Source organism: Diaphorina citri, unplaced genomic scaffold, assembly GCF_000475195.1.
Source record: "Diaphorina citri unplaced genomic scaffold, Diaci psyllid genome assembly version 1.1 scaffold829, whole genome shotgun sequence".
In the NCBI taxonomy this organism is placed as follows: domain Eukaryota; kingdom Metazoa; phylum Arthropoda; class Insecta; order Hemiptera; family Psyllidae; genus Diaphorina; species Diaphorina citri.
Genome location: NW_007378261.1, coordinates 10,239 through 29,980, shown reverse-complemented (window position 1 = coordinate 29,980; position 19,742 = coordinate 10,239). Strand labels below are relative to the sequence as shown.

Here is a 19,742-nt window from a genome sequence, read left to right as displayed (position 1 = left end):
AAATGCCATAGAAAACTTCCTAAATCATGAACATAAAAGTGTAGATTTGGTCTTCATTGAATTGGAGAAAGTAAATGTAAATGCAGTTTCTTTGTGTTATTATGTCACAACTTTGGTGCTCACTGCAGCATTGTAGGATTTTCCCAATATCTCAATAATCCAATGTTTACCTACCATGCTGGCACCGGTCGCTATGCGCATTTTATTACACAGCTACTCATTTTCCTCACGAGGCTGAGTGGGCCCCGCAACAGCCAGTCACGGAATCAATCCTTTGCAGATACAAATTTCTTGACCCCGCCGGGAATCGAACCCGGGTCTCCCGCGTGCAAGGCGAGTGCAGTGACCACTACGCCAAATACAAATTTCTTGACCCCGCCGGGAATCGAACCCGGGTCTCCCGCGTGCAAGGCGAGCGCAGTGACCACTACGCCATAGGAGCTAGTAGGTAGGTATTATAGTTACCTAATATGAGGAGGATATTTTATCATTATTTTAAGAGGTTTAATATAGAGGGAACTGTAACTGCTGAGGTCTTATCGTCCCGAAGAGAGAAGGAAGACAGGATAGGAGAAAGCCAGCCGTTTCTGGAAAACCTTATATGTTTAGGATAAAATCTGCCCCGGGCGGGAATCGAAGCCGCGGCCTAGCGCTTACAAAGCAGACGTGCTGCCCTCCGAGCTAATTATAGGTTGGCAGGTTGGTGTTATGTTTCTCCTTTGTGTCTTTTTGATCTCTTTTCTGTTGTTACCAGCCTAGTTAGCTTGGAGCGTAGCGCGTCTGCCTTGTAAGGGTTAGGTTGCGGGTTCGATTCCCGCCGCGGGGCGAACTTTGCCCTAAAGTGTCCTAAACGGCAGGGTTCGTTCTCGGAACGGCTAGCTTTCTCCTATAATCTTGTCTTCCTTCTCTCTTCACTTTGGGGACGATAAGACCTCAAGAGTTGCAATACAGTATGGCTCCTCAAATAATATCTACACCTCGATTTATAATTTGATTTGGACTCGAACCACCAACCTTCAGGTCCGAAGGCCAACGCGTTAACCACTACACCACTGGTGGACCGATAAATTTACCCAGTAACCCAGATCTTCTTGACCCCGCCGGGAATCGAACCCGGGTCTCCCGCGTGCAAGGCGAGCGCAGTGACCACTACGCCATGGGAGCTGACTTATTTTATTTTGTAAGGCTTTATTTCATGTGGCATGGTTCTCACTTACGTGAGCTCTTCCACACAACCACTGATTTTCATTTGGGCTCTAATAGGTTAGCTTTGAAACCATTCAAACATGTGTCATTTCCTGAATTTCAAATTAAATGTTATCTTTTTTTATTTTCAGTGTTTCAAATCAAATGTTATCTTTTTCATTTTCAGTGTTTCAAATCTAATTTTATCTTTTTAATTTCCATTGTTTCAAATCTCATTTTATGTTTCATTTCCAGTGTTCCGCAAGCCATTCCTAGTAGTATTCAACCCGAGCTGTATCACCATCATTCAAATCTCTGAACATACTCTCAAGAGGAAATCCATGGACTCTACCAGGTCTTCTGCCACTCAACCTGACGATAGAGTGATAGAAGTTAGGAAGCCAAAGTTCCTAGGTAAGAAGAATTCCGGATAAGTTCTCTTTTGTCTAAAATGATCATCTTTGTTTAACATTTTCAAATTTCAAAATAACATAGGCAGGTATTCAAATCGTAGGTTTTTTATATTATTTCTATGAAATAACCTTGAAATCTGAGGTCATGTGACTATCCTGTCTTCCTTCTCTCTTCGCTTTCGGGACGATATAGGTTTTCCTATTTAAATAGGGTTTCTTGTCAGTCCCTTCCAGGTAGCCCTATTATGTATCCTGTACCTCTTGTCCTAATAATTTTTTCTCACTCAAGTCTTGATTCACACAATCTTTCCCCACAGTTCCTTACAGTTCCCGTCAATTCTTTTCCTTACAGTTTCCTCCAACAAACCTCTTAATAATAATATGTTTTGTTCCAGGTGAAACCCTCTGTAACAAGAACGTCGTACTAATGAGTCATGGTGCACTACAGCTGCTTAATCCAGAGCTAGTGTTCTCAGCAGAGAGCATAACTCTGAGTGATGTTACGAGTCAAAGTGGGGATGAACTGTCATTGTCCGCTTTACAATACAGTATGGCTCCTCAAATAATATCTACACCTCGATTTATAATTTGATTTGGACTCGAACCACCAACCTTCAGGTCCGAAGTCCAACGCGTTAACCACTACACTACTAGTGGACCGATAAATTTACCCAGTAACCCAGATTACTCGAGGAAAAACATACATCGCTGTAAACATTCCTTGGAAACATACGTCGCTGTAAATATTCCTTGGAAAACATACGTCGCTGTAAAATTCCTTGGAAAACATACGTCTCTGTAAAATTCTTTGGAAAACATACGTCGCTGTAGAATGTCTTGGAAAACATACATCGCTGTAGAATGTCTTGGAAAACATACATCGCTGTAGAATGCCTTGGAACACATACGTCGCTGTAAAATTCCTTGGAAAACATACGTCGCTGTAAACATTCCTTGGAAAACATACGTCGCTGTAAACACTCCTTGGAAAACATACGTCTCTGTAAAATTCTTTGGAAAACATACGCCGCTGTAAAATTCCTTGGAAAATATACGTCGCTGTAAAATTCCTTGGAAAACATAAGTCGCTGTAGAATTCCTTGGAAAACATACATCGCTGTACTTAAAATTCCTTGGAAAACATACATCGCTGTACTTAAAATTCTTTGGAAAACATACGTCTAAAATTAATCGAGAAGAATTGGAACTGCCAAATTAAAAACTTAATTTGATGTAAAAATCCTCAAGGAAAACTTATGCTGATGTGAAAATTCATCAGGAAAAAGATACGTATAGCTGTAAAGTTCTCTATCTGTACTTACAATAATATTGATTTTAAAAAGTACCTAACCTACCTCCATTTCTATTTCATCTTGAAATTTTCCTTATACAATTTTAAGCTCATAATCATGTACCTGATCTAAAAGCTCATTGATTTACATATTTACTGTAGCGTTAAGCTGAGTCCACACATAGTCGACGGTCGTCGATCGATTGTCGACTGAAAAAGAAAAAAAAAAGTCTTTTGTATTCTTTCACATTGATCGACGGCCATTGACTATGTGTGGACACATTGTTGTATTTTCATGGTTTGCCCAATACCTACTTTTGAGAAAAAGTAGGTAGGTATGTATTTTTAGAGATTTGAAGTAAGGATACGATAGAGATCAGTTGCTAGCCTCAAGTCACACGCTATCATGAAGAGACACAGTATTGGCAGTTTTCGTTAAAGTTTGTGATTATTCTATGAAACTTGCCATAGAACTATTCCACATTTTTTATGTGGTAGGGACCATAGCAATGTGATTTTTTGTCTGCTTAAAATTGCCATATTGAGTTTACACTTTACAGTATTAACAATTAGTATTTTAACATTATCATGGACATGAAAGATCAGTTTTAATATTAAGCTTTAAGTTTTTGTATCTAATCTATGAAGGGCTCAAGTTTTGACATTATCTTCTTATTTTGTAGTCTTTATGTACTTATTGTAGTATTACCTTTCTTTTTTGGTTGTAGTCTCCTCTTGTATCTACTTCTGTTTTAGTTCTTAATTTTAATCAATTTTCACGTTTTCATTTTTTTATAATTTTGTACAAATCAAATTTAATACAATGGATCCCATTTTCTTTTTTCACTTTTTTCATTGAGATGTTTTTTTGTTCAATCTAAATCTAAGAGATAGAATAATGGGTTTTCCTGCGGGTTCGATTCCCGCTCGGGGTTGATTTTATCCTCAACTCATAATGTTCGTTTTCGGTACTGCCGTCTTTCTCCTACCCTGTCTTCCTTCTTTCTTCGATTTCGGAACGATAAAATAAGTACATTAGCAGTTATAGTGCCCTCTATCAAACCTCTACGAAAAAGAAACTGGGACTTTTTTCATGTCGGACTTTTCTGTCGCGATGCGGGGCCCGTCCCTCCGGGAATTTTTCGATCTTGGTTAAAGAAAATCAGTATTTATGTACCTACCTATTTTGTTTAACATTCAGTTTGTTATCATTCTTGATTTGATTTTTTGATTTTACTTTCATGTAGATAATGATTTAAAATCAAGACTAGAGCCCGTTCTCCCTTGATTCCCAATATATTGTTTAAGTCACCCATCCATTTATTGGCCTTCCTCGGCGTCGCTGAATCAAAAAGCTTTCTCGCTTTGAGTTCATAGGTCGTCGCGACAAATTTCAAGATCAGAGCTCATTTGTGTGAGAAAATGTGAAAAAATCCCCCAAAAACCAGTTTTTATGCGTCGCGACAAATTTCGAGATCAGAGCTCATTTGTGTGAGAAAATGTGAAAAAAATCCCCCAAAAAACAGTTTTTTGGATTTTTGGCTTTATGGTTTTCTGGACAAAATTTGCACCACCATTTTCGTGTTCCTGGTAAAAAGACCTTTAATTTGATACATAGGTCGACTTTTTGGCTTTATGGTTTTCTGGACAAAATTTGCACCACCATTTTCGTGATCCTGGTAAAAAGACCTTTAATTTGATATGTTTTGGCTTTATGGTTCTCTGGACAAAATTTGCACCACCACTTTCGTGTTCCTGGTAAAAAGACCTTTAATTTGATATAATTATGTATAGGTCGACCAGGTTTGGACCTTCTATGAGGACAGACCGACAGACGACACCGAAGCGAATACAATAGTCAGTTCCTTATACCTCTTTTTATTACTATTGTAATAATAAAGGAAGGACGGACTAAAAAGGAACCGGTTCCTTTTCCGAAAGATTCCCGAAAGGAAAACACACCTATAGATACCAATCACGCCAAAGGTAGAAACACACTACTATCACGTCACGTGAGAATAATAGTAGTAGCCTACTGCTGGAGTAAAGGGACTTTTCAGTCCTATTCGAGCAGTATAAATAAGCACTATTATTATTATTATTTACTTTGTCTATTTGTGCTTTTATTTCCTCTGCTCTCTATTCTTTCCATTGACCTATTCTTTTCCCGATCAATGCTTTCCTCTGCCTAGTACCGTGATTGTTCTTATTCTTTCCACCGTTGAATTCTTTTCGTTGCTCTGTGAATACAGAGCATACAGTTCCACCGCTTGGTTTTTTTTTTCATCCTTTTAATAATTTCTACACTCTTTCCACTACTTGATTCTTTCTTCTACTCCCTAATCTTTTTCCTGCTCTATTCTTTCACATGAGTGACTTGAATCACATGTTCTATTCTTTCACACGTTTAATTCTCCTCATCTCTCTATTCTAGTCACGCTGAGCGTTTCTTAACACGAGTGACTCACGGAAGCTTTCACCTGATGTAATCTAGCGTAGAATAAGGTATGGATTATGTCATAGACTACATGTCTAAGTGGACCTCCAGTATGGTTCAACCACCTCGGTTATATCACCGGGCAGCAGATCTAGGTAGGGTTATGTAAACCCAGTGCCCCATACACACGTACACCATTTTAGTATTATTTATTTAGCCAGTTATTTATTTATACATATGGTAGTGGTAGGTATATATTACATATTAGATATTATGTTCTTTGTTTTAAGAGATTTAAGTCTGGATCTAGATTCATATTATGTCAAGGTCTGGGACCGGAATTGTAGGGAACAAAACAAGTCGAGAATCTAGGAACAAAACGAACAGGCAATCTAGAATCCAGGTATATTCTTAACTAGCTTCTTCTAGTCTTTCTCCAGCTCTTTTTCCTCTCTTCTCTATTCTTTTCCTTATGCTTATTATTTATTTAGCCAGTTATTTATTTATACATATTTATGGTAGGTATATATTATTAGCCAGACATGGCCTTGTTGCTTAGCGTGTAAATAAATAAATAAATAAAATAAATATATTATTAGATATTATGTTCTTTGTTTTAAGAGATATATGTCTGGGTCTGGATTCATATTATGTCAAGGCCTGGGACCGGAATTTTGTAGGGAACAAAACAAGTCTAGAATCTAGGAACAAAACGAGCAGGTAATCTAGAATCCAGGTATTCTTAACTAGCTTCTTCTAGTCTTTCTCCAGCTCTTTTGCCTCTCTTCTCTATTCTTTACTTTGTCTATTTGTACTATTCTTTCTCCTGCTCTATACTTTTCCATTTTATTATTTCCTCTGCTCTCTATTCTTTTCCATTTTATTATTTCCTCTGCTCTCTATTCTTTCCATTGACCTATTCTTTTCCCCATCAATGCTTTCCTCTGCCTAGTGATTGTTCTTATTCTTTCCACCGTTTAATTCTTTTCGTTGCTCTGTGAATACAGAGCATACAGTTCCACCACTTGGTTTTGTTTCATCCTTTTAATAATTTCTACACTCTTTCCACTACTTAATTCTTTCTTCTACTCCCTAATCTTTTTCCTGCTCTATTCTTTCACATGAGAGACGTGAATCATATGTCCCATTCTTTCAACCATTTAATTCTCTCCCCTCCTCTCTATTCGCAGGATGTGGTTCGAAATCTTCCTCGTCTTCGTTATAATATGCATCCTGGCCTATCTGGATACGAAGAAGCCCCGGAACTTCCCCCCCGGGCCCGACTGGATCCCCATTTTGGGCAGCGCTCTCGCCATTCAGAAGTTGCGTAACCAGACCGGCTATCTGTACCAAGCATGTGCAGAGCTGTCCAAACAGTACGGGCCCGTGGTGGGGCTCCGAGTGGGCAAGGACCGGCAGGTGGTGTGTTTTGGCTACCCCGCCATCAAGGAGATGTTGAGCAAGGAGGAGTTTGATGGGAGACCCCGTGGTCCGTTCTATGAGACTAGAACTTGGGGTAAACGACAGGGTAAGTACCTTTTTCTCCTTCCTTTTTTTAGGTTTGATGGAGGGAACTGTAACTGCTAAGGTCTTATCTTCCCTAAAGCGAAGAGAGAAGGAAGACAGGATAGGCGAAAGCCAGCCGTTCCGAGAACGGGCGGGAATCAAACCCGTGACCGCGCTAGGTTACAAGGTAGACGTGCTACTCTCCAAGGCTGGTGAACAAAAGATTTATTTCCGGTGAAGCTAAAAAACCTTGGTCACAATTTTTGTGTATATCACAGCATTACTGAGAGCATCCTTCACTAATTCTGTCACCTCTGTAAATTTTCTTTTAACTCTGGCTATTCCGTCACTGGTCACTCGAGATTATTTTGAAATGAAAGGAAAGTAACTGATACAATTCACAAGGTTCGGTTGTAATTAGTGTTAACACCACATTAATTAGGGCTTAACTTGGCTCCTTTATTTGCAGGACTTCTCGTAACGGATGAACAACTGTGGGTGGAACAGAGACGGTTCGTACTGCGTCAGTTGAGAGAATTCGGGTTTGGAAAGCGAACCATGGCGCAACTTGTGGAGGAAGAGGCATATCAACTTGTGCAACTGTTCAAACAAGAAGTGCAACATCTTTCACTCCCAGGTGCCATCATTCCAATGAGGGACGCATTCTCGGTGCCTGTCCTCAACACGCTCTGGTCCATGCTAGCCGGTATCCGCTACTCACCAGAAGACAAAGAACTGAAGAAGATACAATCCCTTCTGACAGAACTGTTTGCAAATATTGACATGGTGGGGGCCCTGTTCTCCCAGTTTCCTATATTGAGATATGTAGCTCCTGAGATGAGCGGGTACAAGTCCTTTGTCAGCATTCATCAGAAAGTGTGGAAATTCTTGAGGGTGAGTACACACGGAACTCAATCTTTCACGAAAAGGCCAAGGCCGGGTACTCACTATCAGGTAGACCTGACAGACGGACCTGTTTAGCCGTACCTGTCAGGTCTACCAGTTAGTGAGTGACCGGCCCAAGTCGTATTTTACTTTCAGAATTTCCCAACTTCTGAAGCTCGTTTCCCTTCTTTTGGCATGGTAGCGTCTGTACTAAACCATAGGAAAAAGAGGAAAAACGAGCTTCAGAAAACGAGCTTCAGGGAAATTCTGAAAGGTAAATACAACCACTTGTGTTAAACTGCTCTTCTCCTTACTTTAGGGTTTATGGCGTTGAAAAAACACGTTCCCAACTTCTGAAGCTCGTTTCCCTTCTTTTGGCATGGTAGCGTCTGTACTAAACCATAGGAAAAAGAGGAAAAACGAGCTTCAGAAGTTGGGAAATTCTGAAAGGAAAATACAACCACTTGTGTTAAACTGCTCGTCTCCTTACTTTAGGGTTTATGGCATTGTGGTTGTCAATTAATTTGTTGCCATCCCACTTATTTAGTTATTACCTAGGTACTAGGTAGGTACCATTATTTTTAACACCATTACCTATACGTCAATCATCCTGTTTGTTTCAGAATGAGTTGGATAATCACAAGGAAACATTTAACCCTGATGAGATGAGAGACATCATGGATGTTTATCTGAAGACTTTGAAATCAGAGGACAAAACTGACACTTTCTCAGGTGAGTAATAACTAATTGCTTCAGAGTCCAGAGACTAATTTTATTAGTAGCTGTAGTTCCGGATTCAATTCCCGGAATTTTGATCGCGATTTCGTATGTCGTGATTGTGTTGGTACTTGTAACCTGTCGCGTATAATATCTCTAGTAGCGCGGTCAAACTTTCTTGACTTGGCGGGGCGGAGCGCTACCGCGCTCCTTAATTGAGGAGCAAGTAGTAACCGTGATATTATTAGTAACTTAAGTGATCCGTCAAGAACTGGTATACTCAACATGCCGTTTGTTGCCGATGGTGTCACTAAAGTTATGGCATTCAACAAATTGTGAAGAGGCAAACACTGTGAAGAGAGTTTTAAGCTTCGCCATAAATACATTATTAGATAGGTACATAGGTAGCTGTAGCTAGATGGGACGTGAAGAGAGTTTTAAGCTTCGCCATAAATACATTATTAGATAGGTACATAGGTAGCTGTAAACAGATGGGGACTGAACGACTGGGAGGAGTTGACACAACATAGATTTCTTTGGAGGCAAGCAGTCTGGTCGGCACGGGATTCACATATCCCTAATACGACATCGGATCGGAGTGAATGATAGATATAAAATCAATAATAATTAATCCCTTATCTCTTCTGCCAATTCCATTAACCCTTTATCACTCCCCCCACAGAATCTCAACTGCTCGCCATCTGCATGGACATGTTTATGGCGGGTTCAGAGACCACGAGTAAGTCTCTAGGTTTCGGTTTCCTCTACCTCCTCCTACATCCGGACGTACAGAAGAAAGCCCAAGCCGAACTTTACGCAGTTGTTTTTTTCGTCCGTTAGGTAGCGCCACTATGCAAGCGCGCTAGCGGAGGAGCAGAAAAAACTGCGCAGAAACGTAAACGCACAAACACATTAATGCGTTGCCCGCGAAGGAGCTTTGCTCGGGATATTTCATGTGACGTCATCGCGCCTACGGGAGCGTATGCCGTGACGTCAAAGTTCACGATTTACCGGTATTTTTTAAATCGATTTATCTCGGGATCTAGGCTACGGGAGCGTATGCCGTGACGTCAAACTTCACGATTTACCGGTATTTTTTAAATCGATTTATCTCGGGATCTAGAGTGACGTCAAAGTTCACGATTTACCGGCATTTTTTTAATCGATTTATCTCGGGATCTAGAAGTCGTAGAAGAAAAAGATTCCGTTAGTCCTTGACGTCAAAGTTCACGATTTACCGGCATTTTTTTAATCGATTTATCTCGGGATCTAGAAGTCGTAGAAGAAAAAGAAAGATTCCGTTGGTCCTCATTTTTCCTGCTCATCTATGACTTTGAAACATCACCCAAGTAAGCGCAACTGATCTATTGTAAACTTGTACCTATATTGTGGAATAGGTACCCAAGTATTCTAGATACTGTATGTGGGACTGGTTTGTCTACATACGTTAATTAAGATGTCTTACAATAGGAGTATTTTCCGTATTTTCCTTTTGGGAATCTTTCGGAAACAGAACCGATTCCGATGGCGCGCCATCTTGGATTTCCTATAGTTTAGTACAGGCGCCATTTCTGTTTCCAACAAGCAGGGCCCGTCCCTCCGGGGATTTTTCGATCTAGGTTAAAGAAAATCAGTATTTATGTACCTACCTATTTTGTTTAATATTCAGTTTATTATTATTCTTATTTTGATTTTACTTTCATGTAATGATTTAAAATCAAGACTAGAGCCCGTTCTCCCTTTATTCCCAATATAATGTTTAAGTCACCCATCCATTTATTGGCCTTCCTCGGTGTAGCATTCCCAATATAATGTTCAAGTCACCCATCCATTTATTGGCCTTGCTCGGCGTAGCTTAACATAGGTAACGCTAAAACCGGTCTTAAATTAACGACTGAAGTGTTATCTAAAACTTTCTCGCTTCGCGTTCATAGGTCGTCGCGACAAATTTCAACATCAGAGCTCATTTGTGTGAGAAAATGTGAAAAAAATCCCGCAAAAACCAGTTTTTTTTGGGTTTTTGGCTTTATGGTTTTCTGGACAAAATTTGCACCACCACTTTCGTGTTCCTGATAAAAAGACCTTTAATTTGATATATAGGTCCACTAGATTTGGATAAGTCCTTCTATGGGGACAGACAGACAGAGTGACAGATTGACGACACCGAAGCGAATACAATAGTCCGTCCACTATACCTTTTTTTATTACTATCGTAATAATAAAGGAAGGACGGGCTAAAAAGAGGAGGAAGAGGATGAGTAGGAGGGACAGAAGAGAAAGGAGGAAAAGGTGAACAACGTGTAGGTATCAGTTTTGCGGTTGGTTTTCAATTTTCTCGTGCACTCAAATCGTAACACGAGGACAAACATTTCATTTCCTTTCATTTTCAAGTCTTAATTCAGAAGTTCCTTTTATTTTCAAAACGTCTGAATTCAGAATTTCCTTTTATTTTCAAAACGTCTGAATTCGGAATTTCCTGTTATTTTCAAAATGTCTGAATTCAGAATTTCCTTTTATTTTCAAAACGTCTGAATTCGGAATTTCCTGTTATTTTCAAAATGTCTGAATTCAGAATTTCCTTTTATTTTCAAAACGTCTGAATTCGGAATTTCCTGTTATTTTCAAAATGTCTGAATTCAGAATTTCCTTTTATTTTCAAAACGTCTGAATTCGGAATACAAATTTCAAGATCAGAGCTCATTTGTGTGAGAAAATGTGAAAAAAATCCCCCAAAAACCAGTTTTTTTTTGGCTTTATGGTTCTCTGGACAAAATTTGCACCACCACTTTCGTGTTCCTGGTAAAAAGACCTTTAATTTGATATATAGGTCGACCAGGTTTGGATAAGTCCTTCTATGAGGACAGACAGACACCGACAGACGACACCGAAGCGAATACAATAGTCCGTCCCTTATACCTTTCTATTACTATTGTAATAATTAAGGAAGGACGGACTAAAAGGGAACCGGTTCCGTTTCCGAAAGATTCCCGAAAGGAAAACACACCTATGTAGATACCAATCACGCCAAAGGTAGAAACACACTACTATCACGTCACGTGAGCTCATGAGGAGTCAGAAAAATGTAGTTCAAAGTTTTCCCATAATACTGTAGGTAATTTCGTTCATGACAGCCACACTGCCCTCACGTCATGTGAACTCACATGACATGATAGTGTGTTTCTACCTTAACCGGTATTTAACATCTTCAAACACGGTCACTCGTCCAGACACTATAGTCACGCTCTCATGAGGAGTCAGAAAAATGTAGTTCAAAGTTTTCCCATAATACTGTAGGTAATTTCGTTCATGACAGCCACACTGCCCTCACGTCATGTGAACTCACATGACATGATAGTGTGTTTCTACCTTAACCGGTATTTAACATCTTCTATGTATACACGGTCACGTCGGTCACTCGTCCAGACACTGCCTTACCTGGAGGCGATAACGTACGAGTCTGTCCGAGTGTTCATGGGACGCACCTTCAGTATACCACACCGCGCCCTCCGAGACACAACGCTACAGGGGTACTTCATTCCTAAGGTAAGGGGAAGATGTTCATTGCTAACATAAGGACACAAGGTTTATTCCCAAGATTACAGAAAAAAAGACCAGCAAAACCGAAATCTCCGAAAATTTTCAACCTGTTCAAAATATGACCATCTTTGAGTTTCCAGTTTTGAACCTAGTATGAGCGCAAGAACATCTTCGAAGTTGAAGCTAGTATGCGTGTAAAAAGTGACTAAAAACATCTTTGAGTTTACAGTTTTGAACCTAGTATGCATGTAAGAATATCTTTGAGTTTGATAGTTTCGAACTTAGTAAAAAGGAAAAAAAAGGAATTTTAATTGTGTTAAGCATATTTAAATGCTTGTCACAAACATCGTTCCCTGATTATTTCACCTAGATAAATTTCATGACATGACTTGGACTCGAACCACCAACCTCCAGATCCAAAGTCCAACGCGTTAACAACTGCACCACTGAGGTTGGTTTTTCGAACTTAGTATGCGAGCAAGACCACCTTTGAGTTTACAGTTTTGAAGCTAGTATGCACATAAACTCATCTTTGAATCTGACCATTTTGGAATCGCTATTTTATAACATTTTTGATAATAAATTAGTATTAATATCTTGTTTTGTTCATTTCCAGGACACAATGATCATTGCTAACTTCAATGGCGTTCTTATGGACAAGGAGTTCTGGCATGACCCTGAAGTTTTCCGACCGGAAAGATTCCTCAACGACAAGGGTGCCATACAAGTACCAGACCAATATCTACCGTTCGGTGCCGGTAAGTGGTAGGAATAGAGTCACCTTGTTTATACTGCACGAATGAGACTGAAAAGTCCCTTTACTCCCGCAGTCTAAAAGTTGTGCGAATAGAGTGCAAAGAGCACGTTGATATTTGATGGACGTTCGTATAAGCTCAACCCAACTTTTAGGCCTGTTTGTCCCTACCATCTAAACTTCAGAGCAGGCTTTTTGAGTACGGATCATATGGATGGACGTTAGTTCAAGGTTCCGCTCTCGGAAGAGCTGGCTTTCTCCTATCCGATAGACCTCCGTGGTAACAGTTCCCTCTTTGAAAACTCTTGGCCTCTTCATTTTTTCCTCCAAATTCGTTCATTAACTATCCTTCGCAAATTTTTGAACAAGAACAATGATAGTTTGGTCCATTTTTATCACCATTTAATCTTCTTTTTCTTCGCCTTTTCCCGTGTACATGTACACGGGAAAATGGTGGTAAAAATGTACTCTACAGACGGGGTTTTTTTTTTTTTTTTTTTTTTTTTTTTTTTTTTTTTTTTTTTTTTTTCAAAAAGGTCCTGACAGTAGATATTAATAAACTCAGCCATCTCTATCAAAATGAGAAAAAAAAGTTCGATTCTCTTCCGGAGCTATCTTTATCCTACATAGATGAGGTTCGTTCTAGAAACGGCCGTCTTTTTCCTATCATGTCCTCCTCTCTTCGCTTTCAGAGAGATAAGATAGATCTCTGTTGTTTACAGTTCTCTCTATCAAACCTCTCGAAAGAAGAAGAAAAAACGTCATGTTTGTTCTTATTATTTAGGAAGAATGAACAGGAACATGTGCTACTCTCCAAGGCTGGTGAACAAAAGATTTATTTCCGGTGAAGCTAAAAAACCTTGGTCACAATTTTTGTGTATATCACAGCATCATTACTGAGAGCATCCTTCACTAATTCTGTCACCTCTGTAAATTTTCTTTAAATTCTGCCAATTCCGTTACTGGTCACTCGAGATTATTTTGAAATGCAGGGAAAGTAACTGATACAATTCACAAGGTTTGGTTGTAATTAGGGTTACCTAACTCCAGATTAATTAAGGCTTAACTTGGCTCCTCTACTCGCAGGACTTCTGGTAACGGATGAACAACTGTGGGTGGAACAGAGACGGTTCGTACTGCGTCAGTTGAGAGAATTCGGGTTTGGAAAGAGAACCATGGCGCAGCTTGTGGAGGAAGAGGCATATCAACTTGTGCAACTGTTCAAGCAAGAAGTGCAGGATGGAGGTGAGTCTAATAAACAAGCGGAATCAAAAAATAGTCATTCACATGAACATGGTTCTGAAACGTTGCTTTGCGCTGAGGTAATAAAGTCATAATTGGTTACAAAGGTGCATGATAACCCAGATTCTCATTCCTCCACTTCCTGATTCTTATGGTATGGTCTGAGTCAAGGACACTGTGAGATGAAGGAACTAGTTTAGTAAAGTTCTCTCTGTAGGAATGATCATTATCCGGATGACATAACAGCTTGATTAAGTGTGCCACGGTTTATGGGTTACAGCATCGGAATCTGAGAATTGGTCACTGGGTCAACTTTGGTCTCAGATCTGTTTTTTGTCTGTCCTGACAATACTGACACAAGTAAATATAAACACAGAGCAACCTCCTTGGGGAAAAATATCGTAAAAATAACCGGGATAGTTTTGCATTTGCTTGTAATTTCCCCACAATTGTAATCCATAATTTTTTGTTTCCCAACTTTAACAGAAACTTGCCTAGTTAGCTTGGTTGGTGGCGCGTCTGCCTTGTAAGCTGCACTAGGCCGCGAGTGCCATTCTTGCCTGGGGCGGATTTATCCTGAACGGATAATGTTCGTTCTCGGGACGGCTGGCTTTCTCCTATCCTGTCTTCCTTCTCTCTTTGATTTCGGGACGATAAAAACTTTGCAGTTACAGTTCCTTCTATCAAACCTAAAAGATGTATTCTTCTGAATTGTCATCGCACCGCGCTGACATATTAGGATAAATTGCAATATTCACAATATTGCAATTTATTGCGATATAATTAAATAGATTGCCAATAGTGCCAATCGTAACACATAATCTTACTTACCTATTCAGGCAGTGTACTCAAGTGTCCATGAACCCTTTGTCTAAGTACGTAGGTACATCGTCCCTTATAGGTAGTTATTATTCTAGGACATTTTGCCTACAATTTTGGCACTCTCACTAGGTCAATACTATTGACTCAATAGACATTGCAATATCACCTACACTTTTGGCACTTGGTTATGTAAGTAGTTGTAATGTCACCTATTCCTATGGCACGTAAGTACATAGGTGCGCTATATGCAATGTACCTATTTTTTAACTTGGTGGTCCTGTTGCAATCGAACTAGGTACCTACGGTGCATGATGATGCTGAGTTTTTAAATATTTGTTTGTTTGACTTGACAGCTCCGGGTAACGCCAGCTACTCAAGCTCAGATCGCCTCACAGACAGACTGTTTTAAGAGAGTCGGAACATGTGTCGCGGAAAAAGCTTCTCACCTAGGTCTGTCAGACGCACAGATGCCGCAGCGCCTGTGTGTCCGTGCTTTTAGGATCAAATACCAGTAAAAAAGCAGAATACTTCGATATGACCTTATAAAACAGCTGCCCCTCCGTTTTTTCCTCTAGTAGGTTCCCAAGTTAAAACTTTAGTAAGTAGTTAAAAAAACTTTTGAACATCTTTCACTCCCAGGTGCCATCATTCCAATGAGGGACGCATTCTCGGTGCCTGTCCTCAACACGCTCTGGTCCATGCTAGCCGGTATCCGCTACTCACCAGAAGACAAAGAACTGAAGAAGATACAATCCCTTCTGACAGAACTGTTTGCAAATATTGACATGGTGGGGGCCCTGTTCTCCCAGTTTCCTATATTGAGATATGTCGCTCCTGAGATGAGCGGGTACAAGTCCTTTGTCAGCATTCATCAGAAAGTGTGGAAATTCTTGAGGGTGAGTACACACGGAACTCAATCTTTCACGAAAAGGCCAAGGCCGGGTACTCACTATCAGGTAGACCTGACAGACGGACCTGTTTAGCCGTACCTGTCAGGTCTACCAGTTAGTGAGTGACCGGCCCAAGTCGTATTTTACTTTCAGAATTTCCCAACTTCTGAAGCTCGTTTCCCTTCTTTTGGCATGGTAGCGTCTGTACTAAACCATAGGAAAAAGAGGAAAAACGAGCTTCAGAAGTTGGGAAATTCTGAAAGGAAAATACAACCACTTGTGTTAAACTGCTCGTCTCCTTACTTTAGGGTTTATGGCATTGTGGTTGTCAATTAATTTGTTGCCATCCCACTTATTTAGTTATTACCTAGGTACTAGGTAGGTACCATTATTTTTAGCACCATTACCTATACGTCAATAATCCTGTTTGTTTCAGAATGAGTTGGACAATCACAAGGAAACATTTAACCCTGATGAGATGAGAGACATCATGGATGTTTATCTGAAGACTTTGAAATCAGAGGACAAAACTGACACTTTCTCAGGTGAGTAATAATAATAACTGATTGCTCCAGAGACTAATTAGTAGAGGTAGTTACGGGTTCGATTCCCGTAATTTTGATCGCGATTTTATATGTCGTGATTGTTGAGTTTTAATTTATGTTATGTTAATATGTATTGTACATATATTGTACTACACAGGTAAACTGTTATATGTGCAATCAAAATAAATAAATAAATTGCGGAGCAAAGGAACCGTAACATTATCAGTAACTTCACTGATCCGTCAAGAACTGGTACATGCAACGTGCTGTTGTCGCTGGCTTCAGTAATGGTATTCGAAACACTGTGAATAGGGTTTTAACCTTCGCCATATTTTTTTGATTTTTTTCTATCAAGGTGTGTACAAACTTAGTCGACCGGCCGTCAGTCGACATCGATCGACGGCTGGTCGACTATGTGTGGACACCTTAGGTCCTCAATTAACCCTTATATCTTCTATCAATCCCATTAACCCTTTATCACTCCCCCCCACAGAATCTCAACTGCTCGCCATCTGCATGGACATGTTTATGGCGGGTTCAGAGACCACGAGTAAGTCTCTAGGTTTCGGCTTCCTCTACCTCCTCCTACATCCGGACGTACAGAAGAAAGCCCAAGCTGAGATCGATCGGGTGGTCGGGCGAGATCGACTACCTTCGTTGAACGATCGGCCACACATGCCTTACCTGGAGGCGATAACGTACGAGTCTGTCCGAGTGTTCATGGGACGCACCTTCAGTATACCACACCGCGCCCTCCGAGACACCACGCTACAGGGGTACTTCATTCCTAAGGTAATGGAACAAAGCTTATTTCCAAAATCAGAAAAAAGTGGGTTTCACCATTCAACGCCATGTACCATTTTTCAGAAAAACAGGCTAGAAAAGTCGAAAACTCCGAAAATTTCCAAACTGTTCTCAAAATATCCATCTTTGAGTTTGACCGTTTTGAACTTGGAAGGCGTGTAAAAGCATCTTTGAGTTTACAATTTTGAACCCAGTTTGCGCGTGAGAACATCTCAGAGTTTACAGTATTGAACCTAGTATGCACGTAAGAATATCTTTGAGTTTGATAGTTTCGAACATAGTATGCGAGCAAGACCACCTTGAGTTTACAGTTTTGAAGCTAGTATGCACATAAACTTATCTTTGAATGTGACCATTTTGAAAATCGCTATTTTTTTTTACATTTTTGATAATAAATTAGTACTAATATCTTGTTTTGTTCATTTCCAGGACACAATGATCATTGCTAACTTCAATGGCGTTCTTATGGACAAGGAGTTCTGGCATGACCCTGAAGTTTTCCGGCCGGAAAGATTCCTCAACGACAAGGGTGCCATACAAGTACCAGACCAATATCTACCGTTCGGTGCCGGTAGGTAGTGTGAATAGAGTCACCCTGTTTATACTGCAAGAGTGAGACTGAAAAGTCCCTTTACTCCCGCAGTCTAAAAGTTGTGCGAATAGAGTGCAAAGAGCACGTAGATATTTGATGGACGTTCGTATAAGCTCAACCCAAGTTTCAGGCCTGTTTGTCCCTACATCTAAACTTCAGAGCGTTTAGCTGGCTCGTTCTGAACCACATGCTTGAATGTGCGATCTATCTTACGTACGTCACTCAAGCTCAGATGGTATGACCTGTCTGGCCGCCTTATTGCTTACAAAGCAGACGCGCTACCCTCCAAGCTAAATAGACTCCAAGGCATATGTACATATGAAATAAAATAAATAAATCAATATCTGTTTAGGATAAAAATCCTCCCCCGGGCGGGAATCGACCCGCGACTTAGCGCTTACAACTCACCTTTATATCCGCATTCTTGCTCGTATACCCCAAGCTCGGATCCAGAGACTGCTCCTTGAGTTTATCCCTTTTTGTAATAGGAGCAGGCAGGTAATCATCGTCATCATCTTCCTCATAATCATCATCCAGATAATCTTCATAATCATCTTCCTAGAAACAAACAAAAATCAAACATGCTTGGAAAACTTAATTAATTTTTAATTTATCAAGTTTCCATTTATTTTTTGATTGACAAAACTCTCAGAACATACATTTTTTTTATATAAATGGTATACCCATCCGTATAAGCAGAGCTTGTGCCACGAATGGGGAAAGCTGGGGATGGGATTACTTTGAGACAAAAAGAAGAAAAAAGAACATTTCATGTGAAGAATGAAGATCTAAAGAATGAATTGCCATAGATCTGAGCTGTTTCCTCGTCAGTCGACACAAACTTGAGCTATTTTTGCAAAAGTTTTAAACGAGGAGGATTCAGCTCAAGGTTTATTGAGCTTGTGAAAGAAGTGTTAGATGAAATAAAATAAAAAACTATAAATATATAATTAATTTTGTACCTGGCAGTCGAAATCATACGCCGGTAAGTGGTAGGAATAGAGTCACCTTGTTTATACTGCACGAATGAGACTGAAAAGTCCCTTTACTCCCGCAGTCTAAAAGTTGTGCGAATAGAGTGCAAAGAGCACGTAGATATTTGATGGACGTTCGTATAAGCTCAACCCAAGTTTCAGGCCTGTTTGTCCCTACATCTAAACTTCAGAGCGGGCTTTTTGAGTACGGATCATATGGATGGACGTTAGTTCAAGGTTCCGCTCTCGGAAGAGCTGGCTTTCTCCTATCCGATAGACCTCCGTGGTAACAGTTCCTTCTTTGAAAACTCTTGGCCTCTTGATTTTTTCCTCCGATTTCGTTTATTAACTATCCTTCGCAAATTTTTGAACAAGAACAATGATAGTTTGGTACATTTTTATCACCATTTAATCTTCTTTTTCTTCGCATTTTCCCGTGTACATGTACACGGGAAAACGGTGATAAAAATGTACTCTGCAGACGGGGTCGGCGTTTTTTGTCAGCCTCTCAATCAGCCCTAACTAGGGTGATTGCTCTGGGCTGACATTTGGTTTTGGTTACATATTTTACGAGCGGATGCCCTTCGCACTCAACCTTGGCTATTTCTTTTATCGACATTTAATCCGTCACCATAAACCGATTATCACTTTTCATTGTCCTCAGGCAAACACCAGTGCATGGGTCAAACCTTGGCTCGATCCAACATCTTCCTTCTCACCGCGTCTCTACTACAGAACTTTGACCTTAGCGTACCCCCAGGCGAGGCCCCACCTAGTACCCTAGGCGTGGATGGTGTCACCCCTTCACCTGGCGAGTATAATGCTTGGGTCACACTCCGTGCCTGAAATCAACTTAGTCCAGGAAACGAGTTAATTCTTCGTGAATGATGTTACCTTAGACATTCAACCTTTCGAATGTCTGTGTCTGAAGAGAACTTGGGAAAAAGTTGACTTCTTCGTGCCTGAAGTCAACTTAGTGCAGGAAACAAGATCACTCTTCGTGAATGAAGTCAACTTAGTCCAGGAAAAAAGGTTCAATGGTTGTGCCTAAAGTGAACTTAGGAAAAAGTTTACTCTTCGTGAATGAACTGAAGTTGGGCCAGGAAGTTGACTTTTGAAAAAGATGAATACGAAAGATACCCGTAATA

General features: G+C 40.2%; 2 protein-coding genes and 1 long non-coding RNA gene across 3 annotated transcripts in view; 2 read left to right on the top strand and 1 right to left on the bottom strand.

Moving 5' to 3' along the window:
- Positions 1-5,332, top strand: part of LOC103512357 (early endosome antigen 1-like) — a 17,492-nt gene extending 12,160 nt beyond the window's left edge. Inside the window, exons 14-16 of the mRNA XM_017445375.2 lie at positions 1,441-1,599; positions 1,994-2,151; positions 5,324-5,332. Of these exons, the coding sequence (XP_017300864.2) occupies positions 1,441-1,599; positions 1,994-2,151; positions 5,324-5,332 (326 nt within the window). The remainder of the gene's footprint in view (positions 1-1,440; positions 1,600-1,993; positions 2,152-5,323) is intronic.
- The window catches only part of LOC103512355 (probable cytochrome P450 303a1), a 22,459-nt gene extending 2,717 nt beyond the window's left edge, over positions 1-19,742 (top strand). Inside the window, exons 2-13 of the mRNA XM_026825855.1 lie at positions 6,517-6,854; positions 7,302-7,726; positions 8,341-8,449; positions 9,117-9,238; positions 11,858-11,977; positions 12,588-12,729; positions 13,812-13,970; positions 15,429-15,685; positions 16,116-16,224; positions 16,718-17,016; positions 17,458-17,599; positions 19,259-19,742. Of these exons, the coding sequence (XP_026681656.1) occupies positions 6,518-6,854; positions 7,302-7,726; positions 8,341-8,449; positions 9,117-9,238; positions 11,858-11,977; positions 12,588-12,729; positions 13,812-13,970; positions 15,429-15,685; positions 16,116-16,224; positions 16,718-17,016; positions 17,458-17,599; positions 19,259-19,440 (2,403 nt within the window). The 5' untranslated portion in view covers position 6,517 and the 3' untranslated portion in view covers positions 19,441-19,742. The remainder of the gene's footprint in view (positions 1-6,516; positions 6,855-7,301; positions 7,727-8,340; positions 8,450-9,116; positions 9,239-11,857; positions 11,978-12,587; positions 12,730-13,811; positions 13,971-15,428; positions 15,686-16,115; positions 16,225-16,717; positions 17,017-17,457; positions 17,600-19,258) is intronic.
- Positions 18,044-18,619, bottom strand: LOC113468735. The gene is made up of 2 exons (XR_003392383.1): positions 18,583-18,619; positions 18,044-18,178 (listed from the first exon to the last, which is right to left on the bottom strand). It is a non-coding gene; the product is annotated as an uncharacterized LOC113468735 (long non-coding RNA).